Genomic DNA, 17,438 nt, shown 5'->3' with positions numbered 1-17,438 from the left:
TAGGCCTTTCTTGGCAAGAGCATCCCTTTGTTCCCCTCACCAATCCTTTTGCCCTTCTTTGTACTCATTCTAGCAACTCTAAATCCTTCCTAAAATGAAGCCTCCAGACCTGTACTCAGTACTCTAGGTGTGCCTGACCATTGCCTTGTACAACAGGATAATCACCTCCCTGTCCCTGCAAGCAAAATTCCTATATATCATTTACAACACTACATGACCTGCCCTGGCAGCCTGTCTGCACTGCTTAGCAAACTTCATATTTGACTGCACAATTACCTCCAGATCTTTTTCACTTTCCACTTCCCTGAGTATAGTACCACACAGTTGGTATGTTTCTTTTGGGTTATTGCATTTGTCAATGTTAAACTTCAGTTGCCACTTCTCAGCCCATTTGCCCAATTTATCTAGATCCAGTTGGAGTAGCATACTGTCTTTACTCTCATTAACAACCCTGTCAACTCAGATAATTTGTATTATCTGCAAACTTGGACATTAATCCTGATATACCTTCTTCTTCTTCATGCTGTGTCTTAACTATTACTGCAGTCTTGTCTAGATGATCCTGCAGTGCTTCTTTAACCAGTGACTCCATTATTTTCCCTGGAACACAAGTTAAACTAACAGGTCTATAGTTACTTGTGTCACCTCTTGAACCCCCTTTGTGAATTGGTGATACATTTTCACATCTCCAGTCCATGGGGACCTCCCCTGAGTCCAATGAAGCTCTCATAATTATGGCTAAGGGTTTGCTTACTTCCTTTGCTGCCTCCTTTAATATAACTGGATAGTTCCCATCCACCCCAGGTGCCTTCCTTATGTTTAACTTCAACAATTTCTCCTCCACTTTGCTCTCAGTTATTACAAAATCACTTATCTCCCTGTTAGAGTTTGATAAACTTCTGGAGTTCCCCTCATTGAGTAACTCCTCATGTGTGAATGTAGATGCAAAATTCTCATTGTTTATCAGCTACCTTTCCATGATCATCAATAGTCAACTCATCTATATTAAGTGTCCAATCTGATTCATCCCTTTTTCTAGAATTTACTTAAGTAAAGAACTTTGCTGTTTTTCTTTGCACCCTTTGTCAAAGATTTCTTGTAATCCGCATTTGCCTGTCTAACCTCCTTTGTAATTTGATTACATACAAGCTTATAACTGCCATAAGCTTTTGTGACACCTGATAATTTATATGCATCCCATACATTTTTCTTCTCTACCACGAGCCTCATTATTTCATCTGACATCCATTTAGGCCTGAACCTTGAAGAGTATTTCTTAGTTGGATTGAAAAGCCTAGTAGTCTCCAAGATATAAGTCCCTGAAAGTGTCCCATTTAGAATTCAACATCAGTAACAGCATCAGTTGATCCCACTGTACAGAATTTAAAAACTGTCCGAGACTCCTTTACGAAAACAAAAGCCCTTCCCTTTGATAGTAATTACATCTTTAAGTAATTCCCATATCAGTTCATTGTGATCACTGTCACCCAGTGGTTCCCTTATCTGAAAATTCTTAATGCATGAATAATCACTGCTGATAATCAGATCAAGAGTATTACTTCCTCTGGTTGCCTCTCGAACATGCTGCTGTAGAAAACAGTCATAAATAAATCCAAAAGAGTCTTGCTAGTGTGCGAGTGACCAATCCACAAGTTCCAGTCAATATGAGGAAAGTTAAAATCCCCCATTATAAGACATTCTGATTTACTGGCCCACTCTATTTCTCTGCACAATTGCTCATTATACTCATCAGATTCATTAGGCCTATAACACACACACCTACTCTCATTTTTCCTTTCCCAGTGCTTATGTCACACCAAACAGACTTAATATTGCATTGTTCATCATTATCAACTGGATGCACTTCCTTAGATTTTATGTGTTTCTTAACTAACAGCATAACCCCTCCTCCTTTCCTGTCTATCCTTTCTGTACACATTGTACTCCCCAAATTCCAATCCTGCACTGCTTATATTTGTGTGACACCACGTCTCTGATATTCCAACAATATCTGCCTTTGATGTCATGACTAGCATTTCATGCTCATCAAATTTATTAACTGTACTCTTAGTATTGGTGTATATGTAAGTATGTATGCACCTGTTTCTACTCTTAGTTACCCTAACACAGCCCATGTATTTATTTGTTCCACTATGACTTCCAACAGTCTTAGAAATCTCCATTGCCTTGCTTTCCATGCTGCTGCTGCTGCTGCTCATTCTAATAGAAGCAGTTGAAGAATCATTTTTGCCTCTGCCTACTGTTAACCTTTTAGTCTGCGTATCCCCCCAAGCTAGCAGATTTCTGACCCACCCAACACTGCCTCAATAGCATCCGCAAATATTCTTGCCCTCTTTCTATTTAGAGGAGACTTGATTGAGGTGTTTAAGGCTCTGAAAGGCATAAGCAAAATGAAAAAGGAGGAAATTTTTGCGGTTATAATTCTAGAATTAGGGGCTATAATTTCAAGTTACGGGGGGGGGGGGGGGAGTTGTTTAGACTAGATTGCAGAAAGCAATGTAGTCTAAACTTTATTTTAAGTTTAGACTAGATTGCTATATATAAACTAATTTTTATTTTAGCCAGCGAGTTATAAATTACTGGAATAAGTTACCTACATGGGTGGTAGAGGCTGACAGTTTGGAGAAATTCAAAAGTCAGCTGGATAATTACCTAAGAAAGGAGGGAAATGCATAGGTTGTCCATTTCCTTTTCTATTATTAATTATTATTATTTTTTAAATTTTCTTCTTCTTATTTTTTTAAAATTTTCTTCTTATTATTATTTTTTTTAAATTCTCTTCATCTTATTATATACATTGTATCCACCATATTCAAATTCCACATTTGAATGGAATGAGTGACAAATGACACCATTTGTCACTCAGATATAAGGATCAAATTCCTTAGATATAACAATCACTCAGATCAAATTCCCTTATATCTGAGTGACATCATGTCTCTGATATTCCCCACAATATCTACATTTGAGGACTTGACTAGCACTTTAAATTAATCAAATTTATTTACTATGTTCCTATAATTGGTGTACATGCAAGTATATGTGCACCTGTTTTTTCTCTTAGTTACCCTAATATGTTCCATGTTAACCTGTTCTATGATGACTCACAGCAGAACTTGAAATTCCCAGCACTTTGCTCTTGAGCCTGTGGCACGTTCCAAAGATACAGTGGAAGAATTACTTTCACCTCTGCCTGTGGCTATTCTTAATCTATGATTCCATGTATCCCTCGAAGCTAGTAGTTTTCTGACCCACCTATAGCTGCCTCCATTTAAATCCTGTATAATTAAGAATACTACAATAAACTAATATACTTAAATGCAATGAAAACACTACTGTAATTCTCCAGTTATGCAGCAGTAATATGTACTACCCTATCAAGTTAATATTATATGTATTATGCTATCAAGTTTCTGTTAAGTGTATTACACTATACTATAACATTTTAAAATTTTAAGTTAATTATAATAGATAATAAAATTATCCAACTAATGTAAACCTACTTGATTCGAACTTTCGAGATATCTGTTTACCACAATTAAAACCTAGAATTCCCTACCATGCATTACAGTATAAGTTACACAATATGTCTTATAACATTGCCACAGTGTCCAAACTGCATATTCAAAGGACTATAATATCTGGAAAAGAGGAAAAAGATCCAAGAAGAAAAAAACAGAGCAAAATTATGAAACTTCCACTAAGAAAAGTAAGTACAGGTAGCCCTTGTTTTGTGCCAAAGCCATGAATATTTATTTTTGAAATTTTTTTATAAATTGAAAGTTTAAATCATCAAACAAAATTTATCGGCATTGTACTGTACTATGTATCATGCACTGTTCCATATGATCTGTATACATGATCAAGGACAATCTGAGCCAATCACAGATAATACAACATTAGTTTCGCAACTGATGGACCAGGGGGTAATAGCCACCTTTAAAGCTTATTACCTACAGAAAACATTTACAGAAATGGTAAAAGCTTTAGACGAGTCCAACATTACCATCAGAGAATATTGGCAGTCATTTGATGTCTTAAAGGGCATCAATCACATTAACACAGCCTGGCAAGAAGTGATTGTCAATTGTCTAAATGGAGTGTGGCACAAACTTCTCCCAGATTAGCATTAGTAGAGGAATTTGATGCAAGAAAGCAAGCTTGTGCAGCATCAGCCAAAAAAAAAAAAAAATAAAATAAAATAATAATAAATAAATAAATAAAAAATAACCACTTCCACTTCACCCCTCTGTTCGTTCTAAATACCTGTCCAGCTGAGCCTTAAAGTTATTTAGGCTATCAACTTCCACGACAAGGGATGGAAGTCTATTCCACCAACCAACCACCTGCTGGCTAAAGGCAAATTTCCTCACGTCTATCCTACATCTGTCTTTTCTCAATTTGAATTTATGCCCTCTCAGGTGATTATTCTGAGCAAGAGGAAGAATCCCACCAGCATTGAGCATGCTCAAACCATTCAAGGCTTTATACACCTCTATCAGATCACCTCGCTGGTGCATAGTCCCCAGACACTGTAATTTGCAAAACTTAAGCCTTTCTTCTTAAGAGCAACCCTTTGTTCCATTCACTAATCTTGTTGCCCTTCTCTGTACTCATTCCAGCATCTCTACATCTTTCTTGAAATGAGGCCTCCAGACCTGTATACAGTATTCTAGGTGTGGCCTGACCATTGCCTTATACAAGGGAATAATCACCTCCTTATCCCTGCTAGAAAAATTCCTATATATCTTCGACAATACACCATGAGCTACTCTTGCAGCCCATCTGCACTGCTCAGAAAACTTCATATCTGCCTGCACAACCACCCCCAGGTCCCTTTCATTCTCTACCACTGTCAGTGTAGTACCACAGAGTTGATACGTTGCTCCGGGGTTGCTGTTTCCCTTAGGTAGTACTTTACATTTGTCAATGTTAAACTTCATTTGCCACCTCTCAGCCCATCTGCTCAACTTTCCAGATCCTGTTGAAGTAGCATGGTGTCAGAAGTGTCCTTGACAACCCTGCCAACCTTTGTATCGTCTGCAAACTTGGACATTAAGCTTGATATACCATCATCAATATCATTTATAAATACAGAAAACAATAATGGACCCAATACTGAACCCTGAGGGACTCCACTAATAACATTAGTCCACGATGAGCAGTGTCCATTGATTACCACTCTCTGTCTTCTCCCCCTCAACCACTCCTTTATCCATAGCAGCAATTTGCCTCCAATGCCACACTGCTCCAATTTGTGCAGCAGTCTTCCATGTGCAACAGTATCAAAAGTCTTTCTAATATCCAAGTATATAATATCAAAGTTATTCCCTGCATCCAGTTCTTTTGTGACTGCATCATAGTATCCCCCCAATCAAATTGGTCAGGCAAGACTTCCCCTTAACAAAACCATGCTGTGTCTGAGCTACAACTGAAGTCTTGTCTAGATGATCCCGCAGTGCTTCTTTAACCAGTGCCTCCATTAATTTTCCAGGAACTGAAGTTAAACTAACAGGTCTATACTTACTTGTGTCACCCTTTGATCCTCCTTTGTGAATTGAGGTCACATTTGCACATCTCCAGTCCATGGGTACTTCCCCTGAGTCCAAGGAAGCTCTCATAATTATGGCTAAGGGTTTGCTTACTTCCTTTGCTGCCTCCTTTAATATAACTGGATAGATCTCATCCACACCAGGTGCCTTTCTTGTATTTATCTTCAACAATTTCTCCTCCACTTTACTCTCAGTTATTACAAGATTCTCTAGCTTACTGCCAGAGTTGAATACACCTCTGGCATTCCCCTCGCTGAATAACTCCTCATGTGTGAATGTTGATACAAAATATTCATTCAGTTTGTTAGCTACATGAGCAGGATCATGAACAGTTGAGCCATCAATATCAAGTGGACCAATCTGATTCATCCCCATCCTTCTAGAGTTTACATAAGTAAAGAACTCTTTGCTGTTTTTCTTTGCATCCCTTGTCAGGTGATTTCTCGTAATCTGCCTTCGCCTGCCTAACCTCCTTTGTAACTTGGCTACAGATCAACTTGTATCTATCATAGGCTTGTGTGTCACGCATTAATTTGTATGTATCCCATGCATATTTCTTCTCTGTCATATGTCTCATTAGTTCATCTGACATGATAAGAACACTTCCTTTGACTTTATGTGTTTCTTAATTAATATCATAACCCCTCCTCCCCTCCTGTCCTGTCGAATACCGGACAATCCTAACCATACAGCCAACACGCTTAATTTTTTCTCGCAAACAACCCTTCTAAGTACACAGTTGAAGTGGGTGGTCTTTTAGGCATCTCAGATCACAACTGGTGATTGTCTCTTCTCCAATGGAGCCTTTATTTCATTGGCTATTCCCAACCTTGTATTGTTTGGCATTACAAGAATACAAAATGGGTTGACCTGCAAGATTCCTTTTCTTCTTTTCCTTGGTGGGATTACTGTTTCAAAACTTCTGATGTCAATGTTTGCTCAGATCGTGTCAGTGAAATTATTCTTGCAGGAATGGAATCCTTTATCCCACACTCCACTTTAAAATCTCATCCTTTATCTAAACCTTGGTTTTCCAATAAATGTGCTAAGGCTGTCCAAGAGAAGAACGTTGCATATCGTAATTGGCTTGTTTCTAATTCTTCAGTTTCATTTTCTGCCTACACCAAAGCTCGCAACAATTGTAAAGCAGTTATTAATCAGTCCAAACTAGATTTTGAACAGGCTAATAGTAGGAAACTGCTTCTTTCCCTAATGGTAGCCGAGCATTCTGGTCTTTTGCCAAAGCTATTGGCTGCAACTTTTGCCCATCTCTGCTCCCACCTCTGTCCAAACTAGATGGTTCTGTTGTCACTTCAGCCAAGGATAAAGCTGACCTGCTAGCATCCCATTTTTCTTCCAACTCATGTATTAAGGATCTTGGTAAAACACTTCCCACCATTCCCAACATGCTCCATTCAATGCCTCCTTTGGTCTTACGTTAAAAGGATGTCAGAAGGATTTTGACGAATCTTGATGCTAAGAAAGCTCCAGGTTCCAATGATATTTCTCCACTTGTTCTTGAAACCTGTGCTCATGAACTTACTCCTGTTCTTTGCTGCCCTTTTTCACTTTCTTATTCCAAAGGTTTTTTTTCCATCTGCTTGAAAATTTGCTCATATCCAGCAAATTCCTAAAAAGTGTGACAAATCCCTCCCATCCAATCATCGTCCCATTGCAATTATTTCTACTCTTTCTAAAGTAATTGGAGAAATCAATTAACCGCCAACTCTTAAACTATCTAGAAACATTCTGTCTGATCAACGATCGCCAATATGCATTCTGTCAGTGTTGATCCACTGGTGATATTCTGGCTTATGTTACCAATTTATTGACTAATTCAATGGAAAGGTTCGGTGAAACACAAGCAGTTGCTCTTGACATCTCAAAGGCTTTCGATCATGTTTGGCATAAAGGTCTTCTAAACAAGCTTCCATCTTATGGTTTGCCAACAGTTTTTTGTAATTGGTTATCCAGTTTTCTCTCTGATCGCTTACTGAGGGTGATGGCGGATGGCTTTCTGTCTTCTAAGTTCTCCCCTAATGCTGGTGCCCCCAGGTTCATTTCTTTCCCCCCACTCTTATCCTCTTGTATATTAATGACCTTCTTCCATTGACTGGAAATCCTATCCATAGTTTTGCCGATAATAACACATTGCATTCCACTTTCCATTTTGAGAAACCTTGCCCTGCTCAATCAGCTTCAACTTCTCAAATATTCGCTACCAATTCCTTAAATGCCAATCTCCAGGTAATTCTGCAGTGGGGCAAAAATAACTTAGTTGATTTCAATCCTTCTAAAACTCAGTCTTGTCTTATATCTCGCAAAAAGGATTCTTCTGCTCCTGTGCTTATCTTTGGTGACACTCCGATTTGATATATCTAGGCACTCTAGGCAAGTTGATATATCTCTTTTGGAGATTACTCTGACTTCTGATCTCTCTTGGCACAAGCATATTTCAAATATTGCTTCCTCTGCATCTAAAAAACTTTGTTTTCTCTTTTGCTTTCGGCATTAACTTTCTTCCAAACAGCTGTTCACTCTGTACAAACATGGTAGGGCAGATTTGCAATTTCGCAAATCTGCTGTACCATGAAATATTGTTCCCACATCTGGGGCGGTTCCTCCAAAACCTCTCTCTCAGGCTTCTAGAATCCATTCAGAATAGGGTAGTTAGGTTAATTAATGACTCATCTCTAACTGAGTCTCTCCACTCGCTGAGTCATAGGCATACTGTTTATGCTGCATGCCTTTTCTACAGATACTTCCATGGGCACTGTTCTTCTGAATTGGGGCACCTCTGTAGCCAGGTGGGCAGGAACAACAGTGTGTAGCACATGCTTCTTGATTAGCCCTAGAAGTGTGAGACCGTGACTACCAAATACGGAGGATGCAGAAAGGTCAGGGAGTGACCACCGCATATCCCTGGAGCAATACGGCCTTAGTTGCTAATTCTCCTAAAAACCAAATAACAAACAAACTTCTGAATTGGTTCTATAATTCCTGCTCTCTCTCTCTCTCAAAACAGTCTGAACATGTGCCACCACCAGTCAACATCCATTTAATGTCCAACTTCAAACTCATAGAACCAACTTTTCATCTTACTCATTTATTCATTCAGCTGCCGTTTTGTGGAACAACCTTCCTTCATAACTCGACAGAAATTGAAGTCTAATGTAAACAAATATCTTCTCTTGTCTTCTCAATCTCCAACCCAAGCATGTACTAAGTACTATAGGTTCTAATACCTCTCGTGTCTGGGGTTTTCATAAAAAAAAAAAAAAAACATTGTAATGTGATGACCATCTTATGTCTGATAAATTTTTGACCTAGATTGTACTCGATTTAGACTATCTTTGTGATGAGGCTGCAAAGAATGTGTAGAGTGACTGTAAAATGCCGAAAAAAATTAATGGCTGCCAAACAGCTTTCTGTGGATGTGGTCCCTACTAAATTAAGACCGTGTGAAGCACATGTCACCTATACTGCTAGTTTGTTGACTTCCTTGAATCTGGCTTGGACTCCAGAATACATCCCACTCATATTAGCAGCATTGTCATATGACTGAGATCTGCAATTTTCTACATCTATTCCATGTTTATCAAGAACAGATGCTACAGTGTCAAAAAGATATTTTGCATCATGCTTTTCAGTGGGAACAAACATGTACTTTTTTTGATACATAACGAATAATGACTGAAAACTGATCTGTGTGTAACTTATGCAGGAGTTGAATCTTCATTTTACCCAAACCTTTTTCTTTTTTCATAACCATATTCGTGTTTTCGCATATATCCGTCAGACATTTTAAATCATATCAAATGCAGTTAACACAATAAATTATTCTAGAATCAGAATATGAAAAAATCTCTTTACGTACAAAAAAATCTCTTTACATATAACTCACATGTACATATTTGTGAGTAAAACTGTTTTGAACAGGACAATTTACATTTAACTCTACGAAACAAGTCAGTTTAACAAGATAAGCATTAGACAACAGTCATAGATGTTTATACATGTTCATACATGCATGCACTGCTGCTCTGATCAACTGCTTATACTTGCATTATATCGAAAGATGCAATTTGCAGTCAGTGTGTTAATACAGTATAATTTATTATAAGAAATATTTTATTCCACTTTTCAGAATAAAAGTGCCTAGGACCTACAAAAATTACAATCCGGGCCTGGCCATCCCTGAAAGCTTATTTGCAGGTGATTGTAGATCAAAATATTTAAGAAAGCAAGGCAGATCAGAAATTTAGGCTTAAACTTACTATACCTTAATGTTATCTACATTTTTACTTTCATAGGATGTCAATATATATTTGTGCTGGAATGGTTCTTGATCAGAAATTCTTGTAATTATCCTATAACCAACATCATCTTGGAAGAATTTTTTTTTTCTTTCTTTTTTTTTTTTTTAAACTGTAGTATTACTGAGTTTATCTTTGCAATATAATGGAGAGAAGAGGCACCCTCAGTAGTTTTATCAGTTGCTTCATGAGGATACATTCACCATCGGATTCCAATAGAACTTATAGGAATTTACTTACATTACTTGTGCTGTGCAGGATGATTACTATACTTATTTTATATACACTTATTATTTCTATACCTAGTACTATTATTTATTTATTTTTTTTCAACTCTGTAATGTCAGCAATATTTTTTTTCAGGTGTTCTGTTGATCCATTAATATTTCCACGTTTTCGTGAGCGTGGGCATGCATTGGAAAGCAGCTATGAGGCATTTCGTTTCACAGAATCCTATGGAGTTATATTCCAGTGCAATGTCAAATACTGTATTGGCACATGTAAACCAGTAAGAGAAATCCCTCAATTTTCATATATTGGTTTATATTTTTGATTTGATTTTATCAAATGAAATGCAGATGAGTTATCTAATTAAAAAAAAAATAAATAAAAATAAAATTAATAAACAAATGTATGTAGACTATATTGAATGTGAAGAAAGTTAAAGCTTTATATAATTCCTTTCACTCTTGAGTTCAGTGTCATGTTCACCTTGATTTCCTTTTGTAAAGGTGAACTTTAACATACGATTGAAGATAAGTGCTGTGAAGAAGGTCCTACAAATCTACAGTGGACTTTTTTTTTTTTTTTTTTTGAGCTAGTGTAAGGAAGTTGCACTTTTAGCATTATGTTAATTTACAAGGATTTATGTCTTCTAAAGATAATGAAAACAAAAATATAAAATACTATATCGTATACTGCTGCTACATTTATTAAAATAAAATGGATTAACAGTGTGAAAATTGTCATTGAGTATCTTACATAAGGAAGATTCTGTAGTAGTCAAAAAGGCAGCTTGAAAAGTGATTCTAAACATAAAAAGTTAATCAGCAAAAACTTTTGATTTTATAGTAATTCTAGAATAAAAAGAAAATTTAACCACATTTTCTTTTGGTATTTAACCAAAATACCTACGTGGGAAGAAATTCAAAGTGTAATGGATGTATTGATTGAAAAGGGATTTATTAATTGTAACCAAGATATAGAAGTATTTGATGAGTATTCACTTATTTCTAACTACATTACACTGCAAAAAGTGACAGAATGGAACACTGGGAATGTTTTAACCGAAAGTCGTTGGGTGGAATTGGTCAAACACTTTCACACCAATAATTTGAATCATATGAATTTTCGTATAATTATTGAATATATTTTATGTATGCCCGGCACTAATGCACCCGTAGAAAGGGTCTTTTCTTTTATGAAAAAGTTATGGATGAGCGAAAAAAACACAGCTGCAAGTTGCAGTTCTTAAAGCAATGTTAATTACCAAAGTAAATTTTAAGAAATCCTGCCAAGAATTTCATTTTTATTTGAAATCAACACCAAATATACTCAAGCAAATTTGTTCTTCAGAAAAATATAAGACCACATAAATTATTTATTTTCACGTCTTCATTCCTGTTCTTTTCATTAATAAAATAAAAACTATGAAGAAATATGCGTTTTCTTGAATACACATACTATTACCTAAAAATTAGTAGTGTCCCATTTTGAGGAAAAAAATAAATGGTCATGTTAGGTATCCCCTGAAAATAAATAACAGTAGTCTTCTTTACTAGAGAAGCATTATTTATTTGAAGTAGTGCAATACCCACTATCTCGTTGTGAAGGCAAACCACAATATGAAATTCAATTAAAATGATGATGCCATTTACACTACTTACGTAGTTCAAATTTATGGGTTAACTATGGTGTATCTACACTGATATTATATGTTTTGTCTGTAGAAGTGTGTGTGTGTGTTCATGGGCCAATTTATGTATTGTGCAGCATGAGAAGTTCAAAATAACTAATGGGGGAATCTGCTTCTCTCCCTGAGATTGCATTTCTGTGGCATCAGTTGAAGAGGACTTTAGAAATTTCTCCAGCTGTTGGCTGGAATCATACTTAGACTTCTCCAAATTAGCAGCAGACATCAGTGTATCTGACTAAGCTGCTACAGTGGACATTTGCAAAGAAAGCAGATGAGCTTAGCAGTTGTATAAATTATGAATGACAGTAACTAATCATTTCTTGTTCTGTTTTATTTTAACAGCAAAAGTTACTGCCAAATTATAGATAACTTGTTTGCTCAGGCATAAATTTTGTCCATGAAGATGGAAATTTGAAAGCTCCTTATTAGAGTTTTTGATATTTTTTTTTCATGTTCCAACTGGATTTTAGTGGAATAACAATCCACTATAAAGAGATATATCTTCGTGAAGGTGGTAGTAGATTGTTAGCTCATAGTTTTTAATATTCTATGTTCTTGCATCAAACAAAATTGGAGGTGAGTTTTTTAAAGAATATAGTGTTGGCTGTGGTGTGGGCAGGTTTTCTGATATATTAATAATCATTTATCACATCTTCTTTTACAGGTTATTTGCAATCATGGTTCAGAGAAAACTGAGTCCTGGGGTAGACGCAAGCGATCACAGCACACTGAAAAAGATGAAAATGAGATGACCCTCAGTAGAGAGATTCTGGTTTTAGATCTTCAAAATGAAATGGCACGTACTCTGAATGAACCTTCTTCAGCTAATGGTAAGAAAAATGATGGCTATTTACATTATACAAATTAAAAGTAGCTAGCTTTGCAGATAAAGCTTATTTCAGTTTTAATCCAATGGTGTGGTATTACATCACATCTGAAAAATAGCACAATCATATTTGAATGATCCTGTACCTATTGTTATTTTCAATTCATAAATACAGGTATAAGAATTAAATTTTTCTCTTTCTGTTCTGGGAAAAATTAGAAGCTTAAAAAAATTTTCAGCTTTTATTTTTTGATAAAATAACTAGTTTTTCATAGATACATAGAAAAACAAACTAATGTAATATTTACCAACAAGAAATGATAGCCTGCATCACATTTTAAAATTTTTTGATTGTAATGAATGAAGCACATAATACATATTTGTTCTTCTAACATAGTTCGGATGCCAACTATTGGACCAAACTAAACAATAAAAGAAATTAAAGCTTCAAAATTTCTTAAAAGAAACTCACTGTTTTGCATAATCCAATTTTCATCCAGTAGAGGTTCCCAAAAAAAAAGAACCTCTACATTAGAGGTTCCCAAACTTTGAGAACCACTATTCCACCTTAAAACTTCATTCTTTATCTAAACCTTGGTTTATAAATACACTAATGCTGTTCAAGATAAGAATACAGCACATCATAGTTGGCTTGCATCCAGCTTAATTTTCTGCTTGCACTAAAGTTTGTAACAATTGTTAAACAGTTATTATTCAATCAAACTAAATTTTAAATAAGCTGAGTAGAAAATTTGCTTCTTGTCCAAATGGTAGTTGAGCCTTCTAGTCTCTTGCTAAAGCTACTGGCTGCTACTTTTGGCCATTTGCACTCCTATCTCTGTTAAAATCTGATAGTTCTATTGCTTCCTCAGCTAAAGATAAAGTTGACTTACTAGTATTTTTAATTTTATACTAAATCTTTATGATGATCTTGGTAAATTTCCACCTAACATAACCCACTGTGGCACTCTACCCAGTGGCTCCTGTGGTTTTCTGACAGAAGGATTCTTAGCCATGATGCCAAGAAAGCTCCAGGTCTTGATGGCATTTTTTTACTTCTCAAAACCTATGCTCTTGGGCTTGTTTGCGTTCCATGTCACTATATCAAATTTTTCTCAATTCACAGATGTTTTTTTCTTTTACATGGAAATTTTCTCAATAACCAGCCAGTTCCTAAAAAGGATGAAAAATCTCTCCCATCCAATTATTGCCTTGTTATATTTACCACTATTCTTTCTGAAGTAATTCTGAAGAAATCCATTAACTGCTCTTAAACTATCTTGAAACCTACTGTCTGATCAGTGATCAATGTAGATTCTGTTGGTGCTTCCAATGAAGTGGGTAATATACTGGCTTATGTTACTTATCTTTGGGCATATTCAATGGAGAAATTGGTGAAATGAAATTCAAGAAATTGTTCTTGATATTTCTAAGGCTTTTGATTGTGTTTGACAAACATCTTCTACACTATCTCCCATCATATGGATTTCCGACTTTTTTTTTGCACTGGGTATTATTTTTCTCTCTGATCGTTCACTGCAGGTGATGGGTCTGTGTTTTTAACTTTGCTACTAATGCTGGTGTTTCTTAAAATTGTTTTATTTTTCCCTCCTTTATATTAATAACCTTCTTCCACTTACTACAAATCCTATTCATAACTGATGTTAGCAATTTGCATTCCACCTTGCAGTTTGAGAAAACTAGTCCTGCACAAATGGCTTCAACTTCTTGAATGTCCACAACCAATTCTTTAAATGCAGATCTCCGGGTAATTCTCCAATAGGACAACGATAATTTAGTTAATTTCAGTCCTAAAACTCAGCTTTGTCTTATATTTCATGAAGAGTCTACTGTTCCTTTGCACATTAGCATTAGTTGAGGCATATGATGCAAGAAAGCAAGCTTAAACAGCATCAGCCAAAAAAAAAAAAAACCTTCCCATATCACCCAACCAGTCACTCCAAATGTTTGTCTAGTTCAGCCTTAAATTTATTTATGCTATCAACTTCCACAAAAACAGATGGAAGTCTGTTCCAGCAATCAACTACAACTGTCTTTCCACAATTTGAATCTATGCCCCATCAAGTTCTTAATCTGAGCAAGCAGAAGTATCCTGTCAGCCAGCATTGAGCCTGCTCAAACTATTCAAGGCCTTATACACCTCGATCAGATCACCTCATACGGGCCTAGTCTCCAGCTGCTGCAACTTGCAGAACTTAAGCCTTTCTTTGTAAGCGCACCCCTTTGTTCCTCTCACCAATCTTGTTCCAGCAACTCAATCCTTCCTAAAATGAGGCCTCCAGGCTTTTTATACAGTACTCAAGGTGTGGCCTGACCATTGCCTTATACAAAGGGATAATCACAACCTTGTCTCTGCTAGCAAACTTCCTATATATCAATGACAAAACTTCATGACCTGCTCTGGCAGCCCATCTGCACTGCTCAGAGAACTTCATATCTGACTGCACAATTACCCCCAGGTCTTTTTCATTCTCCACCTCCCTGAGTGAAGTACCACACAGTTGGTACATTTCTCTTGGGTTACTGCTATCCATATGGAGTACTTTGCATTTGTCAATGTTAAACTTCAGTTGCCACTTCTCAGCCCATCTGCCTAACTTTTCTAGACCCTGTAGCAGTAGCATACTGTCTTTACTGTCATTAACAACCTTTGTATCATCTGCAGACTTGGACATTAGGCCTGATATACCTTCATAACTGATGTTAGCATTTTGCATTCCACCTTTCAGTTTGAGAAACCTAGCCCTGCACAAATGGCAGGGCTAGGTTTCCTCAGATAAATGCACAAAACAACAATGAGACCAGCACCGAACCCTGGTGGACTCCGCTAATAACATTAGTCCATTTAGAGCAGTATCCATTTATTACCACTCTCTGCCATCCCTTTATACATTGCAGTAACTTGCCCTTAATACCATACTGCTCCAATTTGTACATCAGTCTTCCATGTACAACAGTATCAAAGGCTTTCCTGAAATCCAAGTATATATGATATCAAAATTATTTTTTGCATCCTGTTCCTTTGTGACCACATCATAGTATCCAAAATTTCAAATTTGTCCTACCATGGAATATTGTTTCTACATCTGGTGTGGTGCTCTGAAAACCTCTCTCAAGATTCTAGACCATTCAAAAGATGGGGATCAGGTTAATTAATTACTTCTCTTATAAAGTTTCTTCACTCTGTCTTACAGATGTTCAGTTTCAGCTGGATGCCTTTTCAATAGATACTTTTACTGGCATTGTTCTCCCGAATCGACATTTGTAATTTCCCCACTCTTTTCCAAACCAGTTTAAACCCGTGCTGCAACCATTCACTCAAATTCAAACTTACAGAACCAACTTTTTCTTTTCTTCATATATCCCTTCTACTTCAGTAACAACTTTCCTTCTCATATATTTCCTACAAATTACAGTATACAGAAATTCAAACATGGTGTCAACAAGTACCTTTTGTTTCTCAGCCTACAACATATACAGTAACAGCTACTATAGGTTTTAATGTCTTTTGTATTTGTTTTTTTTTGGGGGGGGGGGGAGACAATACTGCAATTCAAATATTGTAGAGGTATGATCAAAAAGTTTGGGAAATGAAGTTTACTGGCTATTCACATGGATCTCCTTTGATGTAGCATCTAACTCTGTATACATCAATTCCAGTGCTTCTGCAACTTCTGGACAGCCTTCTTTTGGAATTGCTAATAGTTTCTATCACAGAAACTGCATAAATCTGAATAATTTCCTCAGCTGTTGCAAATCTGTGACCTTTCAAGGAGGCTAAACTTGAAAAACAAAATCACAGGGATCTAAATCTGGTGAGTATTGTGGGAAGACAATGGTAATGGAGTGCTCCACAAGAAATTCTTAAATGGAAAACAGAAAATGTACATGAATACCATCAGGGTGGAAGCATCCTTGATGCCCATTCTTCTGGTTGTTTTTTTGCTCTGAACTGTATTGCAAAACTGTTTTGTTGTATTTCACATTCACTGTTTGACTGTACAGACAAAATTCACAATAAACAGTGACCTATGAGTCAAAAAATATAAGTGTGATAGTCAGATTTGATTGACATTTCCTTGCAATTTTTGGGCCTTGGAAAAGATGGAGTCTTCCATTGAGAAGCCAATCATTTATTTGGAATCATAGCCATATACCCATGATTCATCACTAGTAATGATGAAAGAAAAAGTGTAGATTAGCATCAGCATGTTGACAACTGTCTGACATGCATGAACTCTGCTCTCCATGATCATCAGTGAAATTGAAAATGAGGCACAAACTTGGATCATGAACATGCACATTCCCAAACCTTGTATTAAAATTGATCACTCTTGATCAGAACGTGAATGATTGAGACATTAGTTTTTCAAAGTAAACAGTAGTCACAGCGATGATAAACTTTCATCCTTGATGAACAAGTGTCTCTTTTAAATCTTTATTGCGTTATTTTGTAAAACCCTTCCTCTCAAAGCCATTTTTAACATTTTGTGGGCATCCCCAAATTTCAAGCATGTTGGGTTTTACCTGTGAGGTGCATATTTGAGACTCCTGATGTATGTCAACATATGATGACAATGTGCTAAACTCAATTTACCTGCAGGCCCTCCAAAAGTTGCACTCTCCACTAATTTAATGCAGATTTGCTACTTTGTAAAATCACCTGTTTTAAAATGGATCCATTGTTATTTTCAATATTGATCAATGATATTGATGAAGGTATATCAGGCTTAATGTCTAAGTTTGCAGATGATACCAAGATTGGCAGGTTGGAGTAGCTCCCTCAG

General features: G+C 36.4%; 1 protein-coding gene across 1 annotated transcript in view; it reads left to right on the top strand.

Annotated features, from left to right (window-relative positions):
• LOC150087198 (uncharacterized) overlaps positions 1–12,672 on the top strand; it is a 137,900-nt gene extending 125,228 nt beyond the window's left edge. Inside the window, exons 11-12 of the mRNA XM_090372407.1 lie at positions 10,253–10,397; positions 12,469–12,672. Coding sequence (XP_090228533.1) covers positions 10,253–10,397; positions 12,469–12,672 — 349 coding nt within the window. The remainder of the gene's footprint in view (positions 1–10,252; positions 10,398–12,468) is intronic.
• Positions 12,673–17,438: the final 4,766 nt, after the last annotated feature.

Source organism: Mastigoproctus giganteus, chromosome 4, assembly GCF_048544385.1.
Source record: "Mastigoproctus giganteus isolate SK-2022 chromosome 4, ASM4854438v1, whole genome shotgun sequence".
NCBI lineage: Eukaryota > Metazoa > Arthropoda > Arachnida > Uropygi > Thelyphonidae > Mastigoproctus > Mastigoproctus giganteus.
The sequence above is the reverse complement of the archived record's forward strand: the minus strand, read 5'-3'. Positions and strand labels throughout refer to the sequence as shown.